This window comes from Carassius gibelio, chromosome B15, assembly GCF_023724105.1.
Source record: "Carassius gibelio isolate Cgi1373 ecotype wild population from Czech Republic chromosome B15, carGib1.2-hapl.c, whole genome shotgun sequence".
Classification (NCBI taxonomy): domain Eukaryota; kingdom Metazoa; phylum Chordata; class Actinopteri; order Cypriniformes; family Cyprinidae; genus Carassius; species Carassius gibelio.
This window is the reverse complement of record NC_068410.1, coordinates 7,080,217-7,099,446: the sequence shown is the minus strand read 5'-3', so window position 1 is coordinate 7,099,446 and position 19,230 is coordinate 7,080,217. Positions and strand designations below refer to the sequence as shown.

The window sequence follows — 19,230 nt, the reverse complement described above, 5'->3', positions numbered from 1 at the left end:
AGGGGTGAGTTTCTATGGCAACAGTGGGCTTGGTCCTCGTCTCCCTCTCGTCTCTAAATTTAGACTGCTAGCCCCTGAGGACACATGCACACGGTCCCTTAAAACACACACAACAGAAGGCAGGTTTGTATGTGTCATTCAATTGCTGTCACACACATAGATATGCACACTGAGAGAAACCTGCCCAAGGACACACACAATGGAAAATCTGGATCCGATGACCTTACAGGACCTGCATAATACCAGAAATCCTGTTACAACTCCACTCACTCTCATATATGAGTATGTGTGCATGATGAAGAGGCTTAAAATGAATTTGAATATGATTGGATTGGGACATGAATGAGAAATAACAGGCACACACCTACATTTGTTTCTCTGTATGTAGATATATAATGCATAGGGATATAACTGGGTTTTATGAGATGTTTTATAGCATACTTCAGTTAAGACAAACCAACATTCTTTGTTGTGCTGGTGAAACAGGCTGGCGAAGTTACATTTCACCCTAAAAAAATCGTTTGAAAATAAAAGATTTGTTTTAATATATATATATATATATATATATATATATATATATAAATATATATATATATATATATATTTATATATATATATAATTCCAGAAATGATTATTTTCATAACATTGACATTTAGGTCAATACTGTAAAACAGAAATAAAAACAATAAAACATTTATAAAATGTAAAAAAAAAAAATATATCAAAATAATATCAAATACTATTAAAATATAAAAATAATGATAAACATTAAACATTACAAATTATACTACAATTTACAATTTAACTATTATGTCATTATTTTTTCACATTCAAGTAATGAGAATTGTCTTTGTTACACATAACCTTAGGCTAATGAGAATTCGGGGGAGGGGATGATATGCTTAATTGTCATGAACATTATGTCATAATGAAAACAATCTTGAAATATACAGATTATATTTCACCATGAAAATCACAAGATTATTATTATTATTAAAAATATTTTGCATAAAGAAAATAAAGTTAATTTTATGATCATTAAGCTTTTTCAGTGCAATTTTTTAGAACATTATAATAATAATAATTATTATTATTATTTAATAATAATAATAAATATATATTTATTAATATTTATCTAATAATAAATATTATAAAATGCAAAAATAAAAAAATAAAAAAGTACTCTACAAATGTCATTTTGTTCAATTTACAGTTTAACTGTTATATCATCATTTTTGCAATTTGCACATTAATATTTTGCATTAACCTAATAAGACATTTTTCACATAAACAATAGGCTAATGAGAATAGTGGAAAGGAAGGGAGTCTTGCTTGATTGTCATGAAAATAATAATAATACAAACAGCCTCGCTGGTTAGAATTTATTGTATTTTATTTTATGATAAAAAAAATAAAAATTCTTGTCAGTGTTAGAGTGTCTGCGTTTTGTGTACATGTTTGCATGGCAACTATATAGGAGAGAGAGGAAGTAAACTGTCTAACACAGCTTTTCAGATATTAATGATAATTCATGTTCAATAAATTGCCAGGAAATAGTTTTGACGTGGTTGCTATGGCAGCAGCCAGTAGCCCTGAAAGCAATTTGGTTGTCTAACGCAAACCGCAGTCAATGATATCGTCTACGCTGACTTAAACAGTGTCACTATGACCTGATGTAAACACCAACAACAAAAACCAAAGGGAAATAATACAGAAAGGCAGTGTTTTGAAGAAGAAATCTACAGACATGCTCAGATCAATAACATGGACATTGACATATGAGTGAAGGTCAGGGAAAGGTCAATTTGAGGGGTGCATCACTTTGGTAGACGGAGTGCATGTGTTAGTCTGATAAAGAGAGAGGAAAACAGTCACTTTAACAAAGAGGCAAGAAAAAAAGACAGAGTAAAAAAGGTGAAAGCGATGGAAAAGGCAGACAGAGACCAATGGAAATATGATTTAAATCATGCATGGAAAAAAATATTAAAGGATAAAGATTGGAGAAAAGGATGAAAGGATGAGAGGTTGATGTATTAGAGGAGGGCTAAAGGGTGTTAACTGCTGGACAAGCAAAGACAGAAGTTTATTTACTGAGCTCTGATCAATACAGAAAAAAGCATCAGTACAGCACACACACACACACACACACACACACACACACGTATAGACAACATACAGACCAGCTTCAGGCAAACCTGTATCTCTGCGTCCATTGAGATTAGTTTGTGTTTATAAAACGGATAGATCCGGTCCTTGATTCTGATTGGTTGAGCTGCTTCGCGTCGTGCCTAACAGCGGCCCTTAGCTGTTATAAATTCACTGTAAACCAGCTTCTTGGTGCTTATTGCTTCATTGAAACAGAAAGATTTAGTACAAAACCATCAATACTGCATATGGATGCATTTTGTGTGCGCAGTATTTCACGTTCACAGTAGCGAGCTAAATAATGCATCCTCTGTGTCTAGGCATATATGCAAACAATGCTTACTTAATGCTAGCCACTTTTCTTTCCATTAAAGCAATAGTTCACCCAAACATGAATATTCCCTAAAAATGTTCTCATCCAAGATGTAGATGAGTTTGTCTATCTATCTCATCATCATTAACATGACTTACTCACCAAAGGATACTCTGCAGTGAATGGGTGCCATCAGAGTCCAAACAACTGATAAAAACATCACAACATCACACAAATCTTATCTTGTGAAGCAAAAATTTGTTTGTAAAAAACAAATCTATCACTAAGATGGATGCAAACCATTGCTTCCGGCTAAAATATTGCTTTTTAATATTGCTTTTTCTAGTGGAAAAGTAATCTCGTCTGAATCAGGAGAGAAATGTGCATGGATCAAACACCCTTTACAAGCAAAATTTCATTTTCGATTCATTAAATATGCTACTAACCACTATTCCATGACCTTTAACCCTTCATGCAAACATTTGTCAGGGAAGAGACTTTCCATTTAAATCCATCTACTGATTTATACTGAGCTAATGACATTTTATATTCACTTACCCTATCCTTAAACCCTCACACAAACCTTTCAGCATCTTAATTAAGACATTATTTATTATGTTTATTAATCTATTGTCCTTGTGAGGACCATAAGCTGCTCTGCACAATGTAAGTGGTTTCAAGTTTTACTACCTTTTGGGGACATTTGCTCCATACAACTCAGGCCAAAGTTGCCGCACACACACACACACACACACACACACACACACACACACACACACACACACACACACACACACACACACACACACAGGCACCACACTAGGCAGCATAAACTATAGGCTATGCTGGTCTTGTTAGAGCACTACACTGCTATGCTAATGTAGTCCATCAATGAGGTGATCGAGTCACAATAATTATCTAGACTCTTACTGAAATGATGATACATTATTTCCTGAAAATAAAGGAGGGATGTGAAGGCTTTTAAGACAGGGAGTTATTTAATTTTTTTCTTCAGTCTTTCTGAAATACAAAAGAGCGACAAGTGTAGACTACTGTTTAAAATTTTGGGGTCATCAAGATTTTTTTACATTTGTTATAGAAGTCTCTTATGCTCATCAAAACTTATTTGATCAAAAATACAGTTTGGCAATACCAAATTTCCAGCATTATTACATAGTCTTTAGTACACATGAAAAATGTCTTACAATTATTAAGCCTGATAGATCTTTAATGAGTACTCTTTGATAAATAGAAAGTTCAAAAGAAACTAGAAATCTTTAATGTCACCTTTGATCACTTTAATGAATCCTTAATTGGATAAAAGTTACAATTTCTTAAACAGTATTTAAGAAATCATCGACAAAGAAAAAATGAAAAGACAAAGGTTAAATGACATCAGACTATTTTATTTTTATTTTTTTGTTACATTTTTTGGTGATTTAGTCTTTCAATTGAAGCCTGTAGTTAATACAATAGTTAATACAATAGTTATATTATAGTTTTAATTGTTCGATTAGATTAAACAACATATGAAAAAGTAAAATGAGTGACTGATTGGCCATTTGGTAATATTATTTTCCTCTAAAAATGTCAGATTGAAAAGAGAAAGGAAAGAAAAAAACAATGCCTGGTCACTCAAGACAGTGTGAAGTGTGACCACTGAGAGGGAGGGAAAAATTGCAGACGATACAAGAAAGACAAGACAGATGACAACACACATGGATGAAAGGATGCAAGGAGAGAAGCAGAGAGATGAGGGACGCTGGTGCAGTGAGGCTGGCAGACAGACTCTCAATCACTCTTTATGAAGCACCACAGCACCACACCCTCCCCTCTGATTACACACTCACAATATGTGTGTGTGTGTGTGTGTGTGTGTGTCTGTGTGAGTGAATGGTTACTTAAAGCCAATGCGAGTAAATCCTGTCTGCCCTTTAGTATGATTAGTTTTCGTCCAACAGACAGAGAGAGAGAATTTGAGAGACAGCAATTGAACTGAATGCCCCCTTCTCCCTCCCTCTCTCTCTCTCCTTCCCTCTCTCTCTCTCTCTCTCTCTCTCGCACTTTCTCATGAACAGACAGATGAAAGTAACTCGATTTTTATAGGATATTCGGTGCAGAAATCATCTTAAAATCCAGCCAAATTGCTCTGAATTGGATTATGCAGAAATGACTTTTAGGCAAGATAGATTCATGAAGTTATGAGGGAATGGATAGATGGATGGAGGGAATTCGCCTTTTTTCTGTAACATTCTCACATTACAGAGAATATTTTGTCACATTTATATTGCTTAAAGCTGCATACAAAATAAAATATGAAACATGTTCGAAACCACTAATAATGAAATAATATAGAAAACAGAGAACAAAGACGTTAAAAAGATATCTGGTACAAAATTATCATAATCCTGTATTGACAGTTTATTATAAAGTCTAATATAGTATTTTATAAAAGTAGGTACAGGTATACTGTATATGGAATAGATAAAGCATAGGTAATGCTTTATATATATATATATATATATATATATATATATATATATATATATATATATATATATATATATATATATATATTTATCTCTTATGTTCACCAAGTCTGCTTTCATTTGGTTAAAAATACAGTAAAAACTAATATTGTCAAATATTACAAATTAAAATTGTAAAATTATATAATTTTTACGATAGCAATTTCCAAATTGTATTATTTTATTTCCAATTTATTATGAAAATGCTGCTTTGCTGCTTAGTTTTCAAAGCTGAAAATAGTTTTTAGTGTGTGTGTTTTTAATGTTCTTTAATGAATGGAAAGCTACACATAGCCTTCTTTCTCAATTATATTTGCATGAGGATTTTTCCTCCCCGATCTCTGATCTGTTTGAGTTGAGCTCCCTCTGACCTGTGCTATGTTTGTGTGTTTGCAATATTCTTTGTGAATTCAAATGAATGAATGAATGTTGGACTAGAACAGAATATTAATCTGTAATATTGGTCTTAATCTGTGCTGCTCTTCTGTCATGTGCTTGATTTTGCTCTGTTCTGGAACAGGGTCTGACGCTGCAATCCATCTAGCTTTCAGGAAGCATATGGGGTTCATAGATGGGTGCACGTTCAATACTTTGTGAAATGCTTTAATAAACTGCCTTTCTTTCTCTCTTCAGGATTGGCGAGGATGTGGCCCGTGTGACGGAGGGAGGGGGACACGCAGGCAAACACTTTCGTATGGGCTTCATGACGATGCCAGCCCCTCAGGACCGCGGCCCTCCCCCCTGTGGGCCAGGCTTCACCGTCCGCTCACAGTCTCTGCACTCAGTGGGAGGGGGAGAAGAGGAGGGGAGTCCCACCTCGAGAAAACAGCCCCCGCCCAAACCCAGACGAGATCCCAACACCAAACTCAGCACCTCCTCTGAGACCGTCAACACTGGGCTCAGCACGGGGAAGAGCGGGAAGGAAACAGACAAATGTGACGGTAAATATGTGTGTGTGCATGCAATAACACGAATGCTTCTAGCTACTGCATTAAAGCTGGATTTTGTGTTGAAAATATGCCTGAACTTGGAACAGCATTCATAATGCTGAGTTTTTCTATTGTGAAATATCAATTCAAACGACATGCATTCCTTCTAAACACACACACACACACACACACACACACATGCATCACAAGCCTCTGGAAAAAAAATGGCATCTCTTATTCTTTCCCACCACTTCACTGTTGTATGCAAATCTCCTCTCTTCTTCCATCTCTTTCGTGCATACCTCTCATGGATCATTACACATGCAGCGCTTCCTCTGAGCTTCACACACACACACACACACACCAAACATACCTTCCTCACTGCAGCCCACAACAGAACCATTACTATATAAACATGCAAGCATCCAAAACAAAGAAATGCACTGTACAGGATGAAACAAAGAAATCCTTCAACTTGGTGACTGAGGGAAAAATAGACTCGCTTTTTGCTTTATGTTAAGGCTTCTTTCAAAATACTTTTCGAAATAGTTTGAGTTCGAAATAAAAAAAAAATCTCTAAATATTTTAGAAAATATTTAACTGAATATACTTTAACTCAACAAAGAAAACTGCATTTACCTACGGCCAATTTATTCATAAAATAAGCAGTTCAAAATTTCTCTTAAAACTCCATATTTATTAAGCACTAATCTGAATATAACTGTTTAATCTGTTTTAACTCTGAATAAGTGCTCCCTATGTCTTATGACAGTTTGATAGTGACAGTTTGTTATGCCTCTGCCTGAGGCGAGAAATAGCATTACCGAGGTGGCCATCGAGTGGACTGACCTGCTTTGAGAAGAACACTTAACAGCAGCACTGCACACTTGTAGACTCTAATGAGTCAGGGTCAGACAGAGCTGTCATTTTTAATAACTGAAAATGCACACAGATGAAAGGTCACCAGACATATATTGGCTTCCACAGACACCTGTAAATATACTCAAGAATCTTTCTAGGAACAGGTGACATCGACTCTCTGTCCTCCTCTGACTGGTCACCCTGAGCCAGCAAAAGCACTCTGATTGGTCGCCTGCTGGCTGCAGTGTCATTATGAATGGGGCAACTGTTGCCATGGGCAACATTCTCGGCCTAAGTGTTTTACCGGTGGTGACAGCTTCAGACAGAATTAACCGAAACACAGATGATGCCTCTTATGAACAAGTTCAGAGCTACAAGGTCGACGAGCAGGAGACTTGAGTCATGATTCACATTCACAACATGCATAGAAAGATGCAAACACAGTTTGAGTTAAACCTGAAACAAATACTTTCACAAAAAAAAAATCACTGGGGAGGAACTCTTTCAAAAGGTATTAATATGTACATTTTATAGGTAAATTAGATGCACCTTTCAGCTTTTCAACCCTCTACATTGCGAGTAAATCACTTGCATATGCGACTAAATCTTTACGTTGTTTTTGTTCACCTTCAATGGAGGTTTATACCTTGTTTTGTTCTATTGCAAGCCTAAACAGACAAATGTGCTGCTCTAGGCTGTTTTATATTATACAGTGAACAAATGCCTCAGAGACCTTCACTATTCCACACACACACACTCTTTTCCACACACATTAGCCTTCCTTTAACCCTTAACTTGATCTTTACTGATCCCACTCAGAGAGCTGAGCTCATTCAAAGTGCTTTTTTTTTTTTTCAAATCCAAAGCAGAAGCACACATTACTATATACCTAACCCCACTCCAACACTTGACCTCATTTTTCAATGTTCGCATCCTCATTTAGTGTACATTAACCCTAAAAACATCAACCGGCTCTTTGCAGTGAAATTTGAAACGCAGCCAACTTCACTGTACTATATACAGCACATCAGACCTTTTAGTATATTCAATCTCAAACACATGCAACCTCATTTACTACCCATTTTCTACTCGAGTCAAAAAAATTCTAATAATTCTAATTGAATTTATATTTTAAAATATCATTTATTCCTGTAATAGCAATGCTGCATTTTCAGCATAATTACTCCATTCTTTAGTGTCACATGATCCTTCAGAAATCATTCTAATATGCTGATATACTGCTCAAGAAACTTTCTTATAATTATCAATCTTTAAAGCAGTGCTGCTAAATATTTTTTTGGAAACCATACATTTTCTGGAATACACAATGAATATAAAGTTCCAGCACTGAAATATAAATTTTTAACATAATAAATGTTTTTTTTCCCTTCCTTTTTAAAAAAAATCTATTTAATGCACGCAATTGCCGAATAAGAGTATACATTAAGTAATTTAACTTGGTGCTCAAATAATACCCTACCCCTTCAAACATATATAAACCACTTTCAGATTATAACCAGAGCGTATTCTTAAAATCATATAGGATCTTGATGTCCGAGTAATGATCTATACTGTTTGACTCACTTAGCCTGAGGCTCTGTGGCATTTTCACCACACCAAGGACCACAGATGATTCCTCCAGAGGAGCCTCAAAGAGCTCAACATCTCTCCTCCTTCTCTTCTGTCTCATTCTCCCTCAGGCTCCGTGCTACATACACTTCCCCCAATCTCTCATCCCTCCTTTACTCTCGTGCCTTCATTTCCCACCCCAGTTTGGCACCCTTTCTTGTTCTCCTCATTACAATCCTGTCTTTTATCTCACTTGTTTATGCACTCCCTTTCTCACAAACTTGCCCACTTTTCTTCTAGCCTTCTTTATTTTTCAATTCTATAGAAACAATTCTCTTTCTACTCTTACTCTTCGTGGTACAAAAATAGTATCAGATGGTTAAAGGGGTGGTTGATTGCGATTTCACTTTATTAACGTTAGTTAGTTTGTAATGTTGTTGTTTAGAGCATAAATAATATCTGCAAAGTTGCAGCACTGAAAGTTCAATGCCAACGGAGAAATCATCTTTTAAAATTCTGGCAGTTTAATGCCTACAAAAACGGCTGGTAAGGGACTACAATAAGCTTCTTCCCGGGCCCAGATAAACCCCGCCCCCAGGAACACGCAACAAAGTGGGCGAGGCCATGCTGCGCTGCTGCAGAGAAAAGGAAGGGAAAACTAGGGGTGAATGAAAAAATCTGTGCATATATGAATCACGATTCTGTCTTTCATATGGATTCACAAGTTTCAAAACCAATGTTCTAAAGCAGCAGTTCTCAATCCTGTTCCTCGCGTTGCCCTGCTCTGCATCTCTCTCTCTCTCTCTCTCCCTCTCTGTCTCATTCAGATCGTCAGATCATCTCTAACAAACTGCTCCACTTATTCTAAAAAAAAAGCAATGAGAAGCGTTATACATGGACGCGCGTATGGTTGCTGTGCTGTATTAAAGCTTTTATCAGAATAAAACCTAAGCAGTAGCATTCACAAACAACAGCGTATCTAAAAGTATAAGACAACAACAAACAAACATACTATTAAAAGCCGTGCTTGCACATGTTCTGCGCGATCCTCTCCATTAATATTCTCTGCGTCTCAATCGGGCTCAAATTGATAAGCAATATAGAGGAAGTCACCGTTTCCCTATCATAGGTCACTTCGATGCTGCGGTGACGTCACCACGTATAGGGAACACCTCTGGTGTGACGAATGTCTGAAGCCCTATACCATCCCGCCAATCCTATTGGCCAAATGGCGCATAGCACCACCCTGCGCATGCGCACGCATGATATACCTGGGTGCAGCGCGCCATTTCGCTCAGATTTCATTCCTTCAGGAATAGCGAATCATCTGTGCCCTATCATCTCGCGTTCTCCAGCGATTTTCTTCGAGCAGTGTTAACTCCTCTTTCGCGGACGCGATGAGTCAACGAAAGGTAAGAGCCGTATATGGGTTTATCACAGGGAGGCACTCATGAGAGATTCGTTTGCAGCCTCTCTCATGTTCTCTCTGTGATAGCCTACGGCTATGGTAAAATAAGAAAGTAATCCGCGCTCTGGAGTCTATTTCTTCAGTCGCCTCGCGTCTAACCCCCACCGTTCGCTTCTGCGGTCGCCGAGGCCCCGCACGAGGTGTTGGTTAGGGGCGATATGTGCGGCTTGACTATGAGTACAGTGATGCACTGGATTTTCCACTTGCTCGCTCTCCCCTACTCGAGCGCGTTAATCAGAGCAGCTTTGCTTTATACTATGTTGTCTACCGCAGCTTCTACTCAGAGTAGGCTCTGACCGGCATAAGCGGTTCTCTCCCTCCGAGCGGACAGGAGAAACGCGCTTCCCCTTTCTCAGTGTGCTAATATGTGGCTATCCACGCGGTGGATAAACTACCCTTCTCACGGACCTCCACCAAGAGGTTCGAGGTCCTGGAAGCAGCCTTATCAGCGCATATCACGAACGGCGCGGGTTTTTGCCACGATTTAGTGACATGCTATTATATAGCGATGCCGTTTGACTACCTCTCTAGCCAAACGGATCGCGCCTAACTCCGCCGCGACCTAGTCTCGTCTAGACGTATCGAGTCGTGTCTATTTCGGGAAAATTTCATTCTCTTATTACGGTTCTTTACGAGAAGCCTCTCGTTCTCCCCCACGCTCTAACATTGACTGTCTCGCAGCACAAGCACTTCGAGCGTCACTGAACTGAGCTGTTATTTGAGCGCCCCTCAGACACTGCACAATTCGTCTTCAGAGTTTGAGGGACGGCACAAGAGACTGGCGAATTTGGCCAGTTTATGACGGCTCACACAGCTGCCGCGTTCTCGCTAGCGGCGTGGCCCTATGTTTATCTTGTTGGTTTAAATCCTGCCGTGGATACGCTTCAGGATTATACACAACGAAACACAGCGAGTTGACGCATGCATTTCCTTCTATGTTTGCCGGGGTCTGTGCCCTCCACTGAAGAGTGCTGTTGGACTGCTATGCACATCCAACCCTCTCACTGCAGTCCCCACGCTCTAACATTGACTGTCTCGCAGCACAAGCACTTCGAGCGTCACTGAACTGAGCTGTTATTGGAGCGCCCCCTCAGACACTCTGCACTATTCAGCCTTCAGAGTCTGAGGGACGCCACAAGAGGCTGGAAAATATGGCCAGTTTATGATGGCTCACACAGCTGCCGCGTTCTCGCTAGCGGCGTGGCCTAATGTTTTCTTGTTGTATTAAATCCTGCCGTGAACACGCTTCAGGATTATACACAATGAAACGCAGCGAGTTTGACGCATGCGCCTTACTTCATGTTTGCCAGGGTCTGTGCCCTCCACTAGAGAGTGCTGTTGGACTGCTAATGCACATCCAACCCTTTCACTGCAGTCCCCACGCTCTAACTTTGACTGTCTCGCAGCAAAGGCACCTCGAGCATCATTGGATTGAGCTATCATTTGAGCGCCCCTCAGACACTCTGCACTATTCAGCCTTCAGAGTCTGAGGGACGCCACGAGAGACTGGCGAATATGGCCAGTTATGATGGCTCACACAGCTGCCACGTTCTCGCTAGCGGCGTGGCCTACTGTCATCTTGTTGGATTAAATCCTGCCGTGAACACGCTTCAGGATTATACACAACGAAACGCGGCGAGTTTGACGCTTGCGCTTTCCTTCTATGTTTGCCAGGGTCTGTGCCCTCCACTAGAGAGTGCTGTTGGACTGCTAATGCACATCCAACCCTCTCACTGCAGTCCCCATGCTCTAACATTGACTGTCTCGCAGCAAAGGCACCTCGAGCATCATTGGATTGAGTTATCATTTGAGCGCCCCCTCAGACACTCTGCACAATCCAGCCTTCAGAGTTTGAGGGGCGGTACAAAAGGCTGGCAAAGATGGCCAGTTTATGACTGCTCATACAGCCGCCACGTTCTCGCAATGGCGACGTGGCCCGATTTTTATCTTGGTGAATTGAATCCTGCCGTGGATACGCTTCAGGATTATACACAACGAAACGCAGCGAGTTTACGCATGCGCTTTACTTCATGTTCGCCAGGGACTGTGCCCTCCACTATAGAGTGCTGTTGGACCGCTAATGCGCATCTAACACACTCACTGCAGTCCCTACGCTCTGACATTGACTGTCTCGCAGCAAACAGCGCTTCGAGCAGCATTGGATCGGGCTGTGACGCCAGGCATAAATAATAACTAATAATCCCTCAGACACTGCGCAATCCAGCTTTCAGATTTTGAGGGGTGATTCTAGGGTCTTACACAGACGACCCATTTATGACGGCTCGCACAGCCGCCGTTTTAGTTAGCGGCAGAGCTTGATGTTCAATTCGTTGGTCTAATTCCTGCCGTGGACACGTTCAGGATTATACACAACGGGACGCAATAGCTCTTATGCATACACTTCCCCTGTGCACGAATGCCGCAGGCTTTTCCGTGCACGGACATTGTGTATGACAACGTTGCAGAAAGCGGAAATTTGAGAAACTGCTAGTATCGTTTTGGGTCGCGTGTAACGCTTGCCCGGCATTTCTCAATGGGTGTTACGCACAATTGTCACGGATACACCAATTCGCTTTTTAGAGGCCCGCCTCTTTCCGCTGAATTCTTTCCACGGTGGTAGACTGATGGTAATAGCAGTGTTGTGACAGGAGATGTCAACTCTGCTGAGCAAAGGGGCTATAGAAGTCGTAGACCCCGTACTTCTCAGTGCATGGATGTAGCTCTGGCCCCGTTGCGGCTCCAGGGCCTCCATCTGTTAACCACTTGGACGATTGACAGCGGCATTCCCCGTAATTTGTCTGGGGTTACTTCACATGCGCCCCTTTTCAGTGGAAAAGTGGGCGGAAAGACGAAATATTTCACCCCGTTGTCTTCCGCATCCGACGATTTCGGTGACACGGAGTTGTGTGATGTCGTTAAAACTATGGAGGCCAACCGAGTTTCTCCTACCGGGGTTCGGCTGGGGATTGAGCTTTCCCAGAGACCGTCACGACGGATGCGTCTTTGACCGGTTGGGGAGCTGTTTGTCAAGGGCTATCAGCCCATGGAGTGTGGACAGCTGCACAACGCAGTTGGTATATAAACCGGTTGGAATTACTGGCAGTTTTCTGGCTCTCCAGTAATTCGCGAATCTGCTGATCGGCCGTCTTGTGCTGCTCAGATCAGACAACACAGCGTTTGTCTCATACCTGAATCATTAGGAAGGATTACGCTCTCGCCCCCTGTGCAGGCTGGCGAGACATGTTCTTCTCTGGTCTCAGAGAAAATTTCTGTCGATCCGAGTTGTTCATGTCCCCGGACGTTTGAACTTCGGAGCGGATATGCTATCCAGACAGGCTCTGGAACAGGGAGAATGGAGATTACACCTCCAGACGGTGAATCTTTTATGGTGGGTATTCGGCAAAGCGAAAGTGGATTTATTCGCGTCTAACATGACTACGCATTGCCCGCTATGGTTCTCCCTATGCCCCCCATCGCCCCTGGGCGTGGATGCATTAGCTCACAGCTGGCCCAGGACCAGTCTGTATGCTTTCCTCCGATTCATTTGATCCCAGCGGTATTATGCAGAATACGGCGGGACAGAGTGGAACAGCTGCTGCTGGTGGCTCCGCGATGGCACACGCAGCCGTGGTTTGCGGATCTATCAGTCTGCTAGCGGGCTCTCCGTGGAGATTCCCCTCAGGCAAGATTTATTATCACAAGCACAGGGGCTGATTTGGCACCCGAGGCCGGATCTGTGGAAACTGTGGGCGTGGCCACTGAGCGGAGTGCATTAGTATGTCCCGGTCTTTCTGTTGGAACCGCTGAGACTATATTGAATTCTAGAGCAGCTTCTACGAGACGCTTATATGCTTTCAAGTGGAGACTGATTACAGCCTGGTGTGGCAATCGTAATGTGGATCCAGTTTACTGCCCAGTGGCTTCAGTGCTGGAGTTCCTCCAGGATTGTTTTTCGGATGGCGTAACACCAGCCACTTTTAAGGTTTACGTGGCAGCCATTTCAGCTTACCACGAATACTTAGGCGGTGCCTCTATGGGGCGTCATCCATTAGTTTCTCGTTGCATACAGCGTGCGCGACGGCTGAGGCCTTTCCGCCCTGTTCGAGTTCCTTCATGGGGTTTATCCTTTGTGTTGCTAGGTTTATCAGGGCATCCGTTTGAGCCCTTGGAGCCCGTATCGTATAAATTCTTGACACTAAGACATTTCTTCTCATGGCTTTATCCTCCCTCAAGAGAGTTGGGGATTTACAGGCTCTTTCTGTTTCACCCTCATGCATGGAATTTGCACCGGGCTCTGTGAAGGTGCTGCTGCGGCCCAGGCCTAACTATGTTCCTAGGTCGCATCTAACCTCTTTCGCTTTCAGTAAGTGTTCCTGGAAGCTTTTTCACCTGCTGAGGCTGGATCAAGAGATCTAAGTCTTTGCCCTGTGAGAGCTTAAAGACTTATGTGGATCGTACAGCCCCTTGGCATGAATCTGACCAGCTGTTTGTCTGTTTTGGACATAAAAGTAAGGGCCATGCGGTTACAAAGCAGCGCATGTCCCATTGGCTGGTGGAGGCAATTTCTTTGGCCTATGAGGCGCGCGGACTCGCTTCGCCCTTAGGAATTGAGGCTCATTCCACTTGAGCTGTGGCTTCTTCTCAAGCTTTTCTCAGTGGATCTTCTATGGATGATATCTGTGCTGCGGCAGGATGGTCCTCACCGAGCATTTTTATCAAGTCCTACAGTCTGGATGTGAGGATGGCTCCTGGCTCCCGGGTTCTCTCCGCTTGAGCAGATGCTTCCTCTGATCTCAGTTATCAGGTACGTCAGGCGTTTTGGTATATCGTTCCCATACGTGGTGACGTCACCGCAGCATCGAAGTGACCTATGATAGGGAACATCTCGGTTACGTATGTAACCTTGGTTCCCTGAATAGGGAACGAGATGCTGCGGTTCTGGCCGTTCCGTACCTTGATAACTCTTCATCTTCAGTCATGAAATCTGAGCGAAATGGCGCGCTGCACCCAGGTATATCATGCGTGCGCATGCGCAGGGTGGTGCTATGCGCCATTTGGCCAATAGGATTGGCGGGATGGTATAGGGCTTCAGACATTCGTCACACCAGAGGTGTTCCCTATACGTGGTGACGTCACCGCAGCATCTCGTTCCCTATTCAGGGAACCAAGGTTACATACGTAACCGAGATGTTACAGTACAACCTTTCTGAGCTTGAGAGGGGCGGGATGTTCAGATGCACTCAAGGAGGTTTAGCGAATCACAACACACTGAGCCAGCTGACCAATCGCAGCCCATCGCGTATTTCTGAGGGAGGAGCTTCGTAATAACAGGAATTAAATCGAGGCATTTGTCAGAGGGATAGATCAGTGTGAAATAAAGGTAATTTATGTGAAAAATTATGCGTCTTTTTTTTTAAAAACGAAGCATGAACACATATTAGACTGCACTCCATGAACACAATCAAGTCTAGAAAAAACCCAGTAAACCACCTCTTTACAACATTGTACTGATTGACTGCAATGCTTAGTTACCTTGATATTTACAAGGTACTTCAAAGTATTCTGTGCAGTTAATGTCCAAAACCATGGTAACATCACATTACTCTATGTACTTTTGATTTTCTAATCCATATGAGTCCTCTTACAAAAAAAACTATGGTAGTACCATGACACAGTGATAGTATTATATGATAAAACCATACTTGATATAATACTTTATATATGATACTTTAATAAATGCCATAGTACTTAATGATTTTCATATTCATAAACATGCTATTTTAGCATAAAAGGTTCTTCAATTCAGTAAAAACCATGGCATTACAACAACACGTGCAGAAATCACATTATATAAAATTTCTTCTCCAACGTTCCTTATTCTGCTTTTATTGTGGTGGTACCATGGTACTTTGATATTTACCATACTGCTGATTGACTACCTTGCTCATATACAATGATACGTAGGTACTTCAAAGTATACAATGGAGTTACTATGGTAAATGTGCAAATGATATGTAATAATAACCATGGTACAAAAATATGGTATTACTATGGTACTCTACATACATTTCCTCCATGATTCCTCTTACTGTTTTGGTACCAAAGTATAGGATAGTATCAGATGGTAAAACTATAGCATACAAATCTGGAAATGCTCTAGTACTATATTTAAATAACATAGCAACCCTCTTTCTTCCTTCATCCGATCCTTCTGATCTTTTTAAGCATATATGACAGCTTGCTTGTGTATGTTAGTGTGCATTATCTTCTGTGCTGACCTGCTGTCAAGAGAACATGTATGTCCTATATATAGAGAGAGAGCTACTGACATACATGCAAACCTCAATAAATCATGAGCAGTGTTCTTTAAACAGCATCATATTAAACTTAATGACATGTGGCGTATATCTGTACTGTATATCTCTTTGGCGGAGACTATTTCACCTCTAATTTAGAGGGAAATCAATATAAATGCATTATCGTACTCATACAAGCACAGATAAACATCTGTATTAAATCAGCAGTGTAATACTAGATAACAGATACAGCATTCGCTACATCGTCTGATGGGAAACAACAATATAAGACTGCTTCTGCTTTAAAGAGAGAGAGAGAGAGAGAGAGAGAGAGAGAGAGAGAGATGGATGTGTTGTGAGAGGAAGGTACATCATGCACCTGCTGTCTTCTAGAACACAGTGCCCTATATGTTCCCGTGTCACAGTCATCAAATTCACTTACAACACACTCACTCACACACACAAACACACACACACACACACACACACACTGGCACCAACCATGAAGAGACCTAACTATATTCTAAACAATATGGATTCATATTTCTGTGTTTGGGTTCATATTATATTATATTATATTATATTATATTATATTGTATTATATTATATTATATTATATTATATTCGTGGTCATTTAATATTATTTTAGTAAATCATGGTCACCATTCACTTAAAATGAGGGAACAAATGAATAAAGCATGGTAATAAATTTTAGCCTCGGACTAAAAAAAATAAATAATGCAACTTTATATTTCACAGTATGACTTCATATCTTACAACTGCATATTCATTTCTTTCTTTCTTTTTCTTAGCTTACATGCCAAAGTATTTTTCATTTACACACATTTCACAGCTTTTTTCGCCAGACTTTTATTTCATTTTATTTGCTAGTCTTTATATTTTATTATTTAGTGTGAATGCACATTTAGAGTTAGGGTGCAGAAATTATGTTCAACTAAATGTATTAATAACAGAAGTACATAGGTGGTTCTTAGAAGGTGTACAATTTATCTGTGTGTGTGTGTGTGTGTGTGCGCGCGTGTGTGTGTGTGTGTAAATTTGCTGAGAAAATCCAAGTCACTGTCCTCGTTCTGTCATTTGTGATCTCTCTGAGTCTTTTTCTGAATGATAAGTGAAATCATTTTGTCATTCTTGCTGACTTTCCATCTGTGTATCACAGAGTTCCAGCACAAAGCTGATATAAACCCCTGTCATGTCCTTTACATAACATGAACACACACACACACACACACACACACACACAGGATCTATAGTCTCTAGAGAATAACGTAATTATAGCTTCAGCCAGCATTACAGGAGATTAAAAATTAGCATACATCCCATGCTGCCCCATTAACTATTACTTGCACTTGTTGTTGGCAAGAGACACACTACAAGACACAAATACAAACTCACACACACTGCTCTGCCATTGGTCAGGGTCAGTCAAGCTGCCCTCCACTGAGCCAGCTGAGAAATGACGGAAAGATGGAGAATGAGCGAGTGAGTAAACAAGAGGGGGGTGGGGGGAAACTGAAACAGTTGCTTTCCGCTGAGATGATTAGTCAGGATGAAATTCATTCATGAAGTTAAAATGACCTAGTTTTCTCTACTCTAGCTCTTTCTCTCCGCCCTCCAGTGTGTGTAGGAAACTGCCTGTTTGATTATTCCATGAACTCTTCCCACAAAGCTTAGCTCTCTAGCTGACATCACCAGTTACTGGCAGGAGTGCACTCAGGGTACGTTCCAATTGTCGATAATGCAAAGTGAACTTCACAGGGTATACAGCATAAGAAATAAGTGTATCGGTATGTATCATTGCACAGGAAGTGGAAAGGCAATTTATCAACACCATGTAAATACTACAGATATATATCATAAATAAACCACATTTATTTCCATATTAACCTGCAACAGGCATTTACCCATCTAATTTATGTCTATATAGCCTTTATATAGCTTATCAATGGTAACTCATTGATAACGAAACAGATAACGAACACTATTAACAGCAATTATTATGATGCAGTCAAACTCATTGCAAAATTTGGTAGTTCTGTATGTTGTTTCATTATACATGCATTAAGAGGTGGTGGTGGTGTAAACTTTTGAACAGGATGATGATGTGTAAATTCTTCTCATTTTGTTTAACCATCACATTTTTTTATTTAGTACTGGACTTCAGAAGCTACATAAATACGTACATGTTTCCCAGAAGACAAAATAAGTACAAATTTACCCTGATTATCCAGTTTAAAAAATTGACACCCACCATCTCTTAACGCATTATGTGGCCTTCTTGAGCATCAGTACATGTTTTCACCTTTTGTAAAAGTTATGCATGAGTCACTCAATTGTCCTCAGTGTTAAAAGATGGATTTCGAAATCATACAGTCAATACTGGAAAGGGTTCAGATATATAGAAGATGCTGGAAAACCAAAGAATGTGCTCAGGACCAACAAGGGACTCATGAACAACTATCACAAAATATAAAAACAGTCGTGGATCATCCAGGAAACAACACATATTGTTAAGATTCAAGGGTATGTAAACTTTTGAATGGGGTCATTTTTATAAATTAAGTTATTACCTTGTGGACTGTATGTAAACAACTGTTCTGTGAAATAGCTTATTCAGGACAGTACTAAATAATAAATAACAATTTTGTTTCAATTATTAAAATATTGCACATTCTGCAATGTAAACTTATGAGTGTGTGTACAACTGTGTGTGTGTGTTTGTTGACATTTCCTTCCAAAATGAGCATTTTTATCAGGCTTCTATATTTATGTTCCATTATGTCACTTTAATTGCATAGAAAAGAACCAACTGTATACATTGCCATTAGAGTACAATTACTGAACCTAAACATAGGAGCCTGATAAAAAAAAAAGCTCATTTTAGATGACAATTTCAGACGGCACTAAGAGGCTTTTGCATCTGTGTTATATCCAAAACATACACATATATATCCTATTATACCCAAAAAAGACAACTTCTACAGATATGCCCTACTCAGTTCGTAGAGACCCTGTAAATGAGAACACAGCTGCACACACACACACCGAGCGTGGCCTGCTTTCCTCCTTCCTCAGCACTGGTAGCTCAACTGTGTATAA

General features: G+C 40.4%; 1 protein-coding gene across 2 annotated transcripts in view; it reads left to right on the top strand.

Annotated features, from left to right (window-relative positions):
- The window catches only part of nyap2a (neuronal tyrosine-phosphorylated phosphoinositide-3-kinase adaptor 2a), a 43,352-nt gene that overhangs the window by 6,220 nt on the left and 17,902 nt on the right, over nucleotides 1-19,230 (top strand). For both annotated transcript variants that reach the window (XM_052577343.1, XM_052577342.1), the window contains exon 3: nucleotides 5,621-5,928. In XM_052577343.1, coding sequence (XP_052433303.1) covers nucleotides 5,621-5,928 — 308 coding nt within the window. The remainder of the gene's footprint in view (nucleotides 1-5,620; nucleotides 5,929-19,230) is intronic.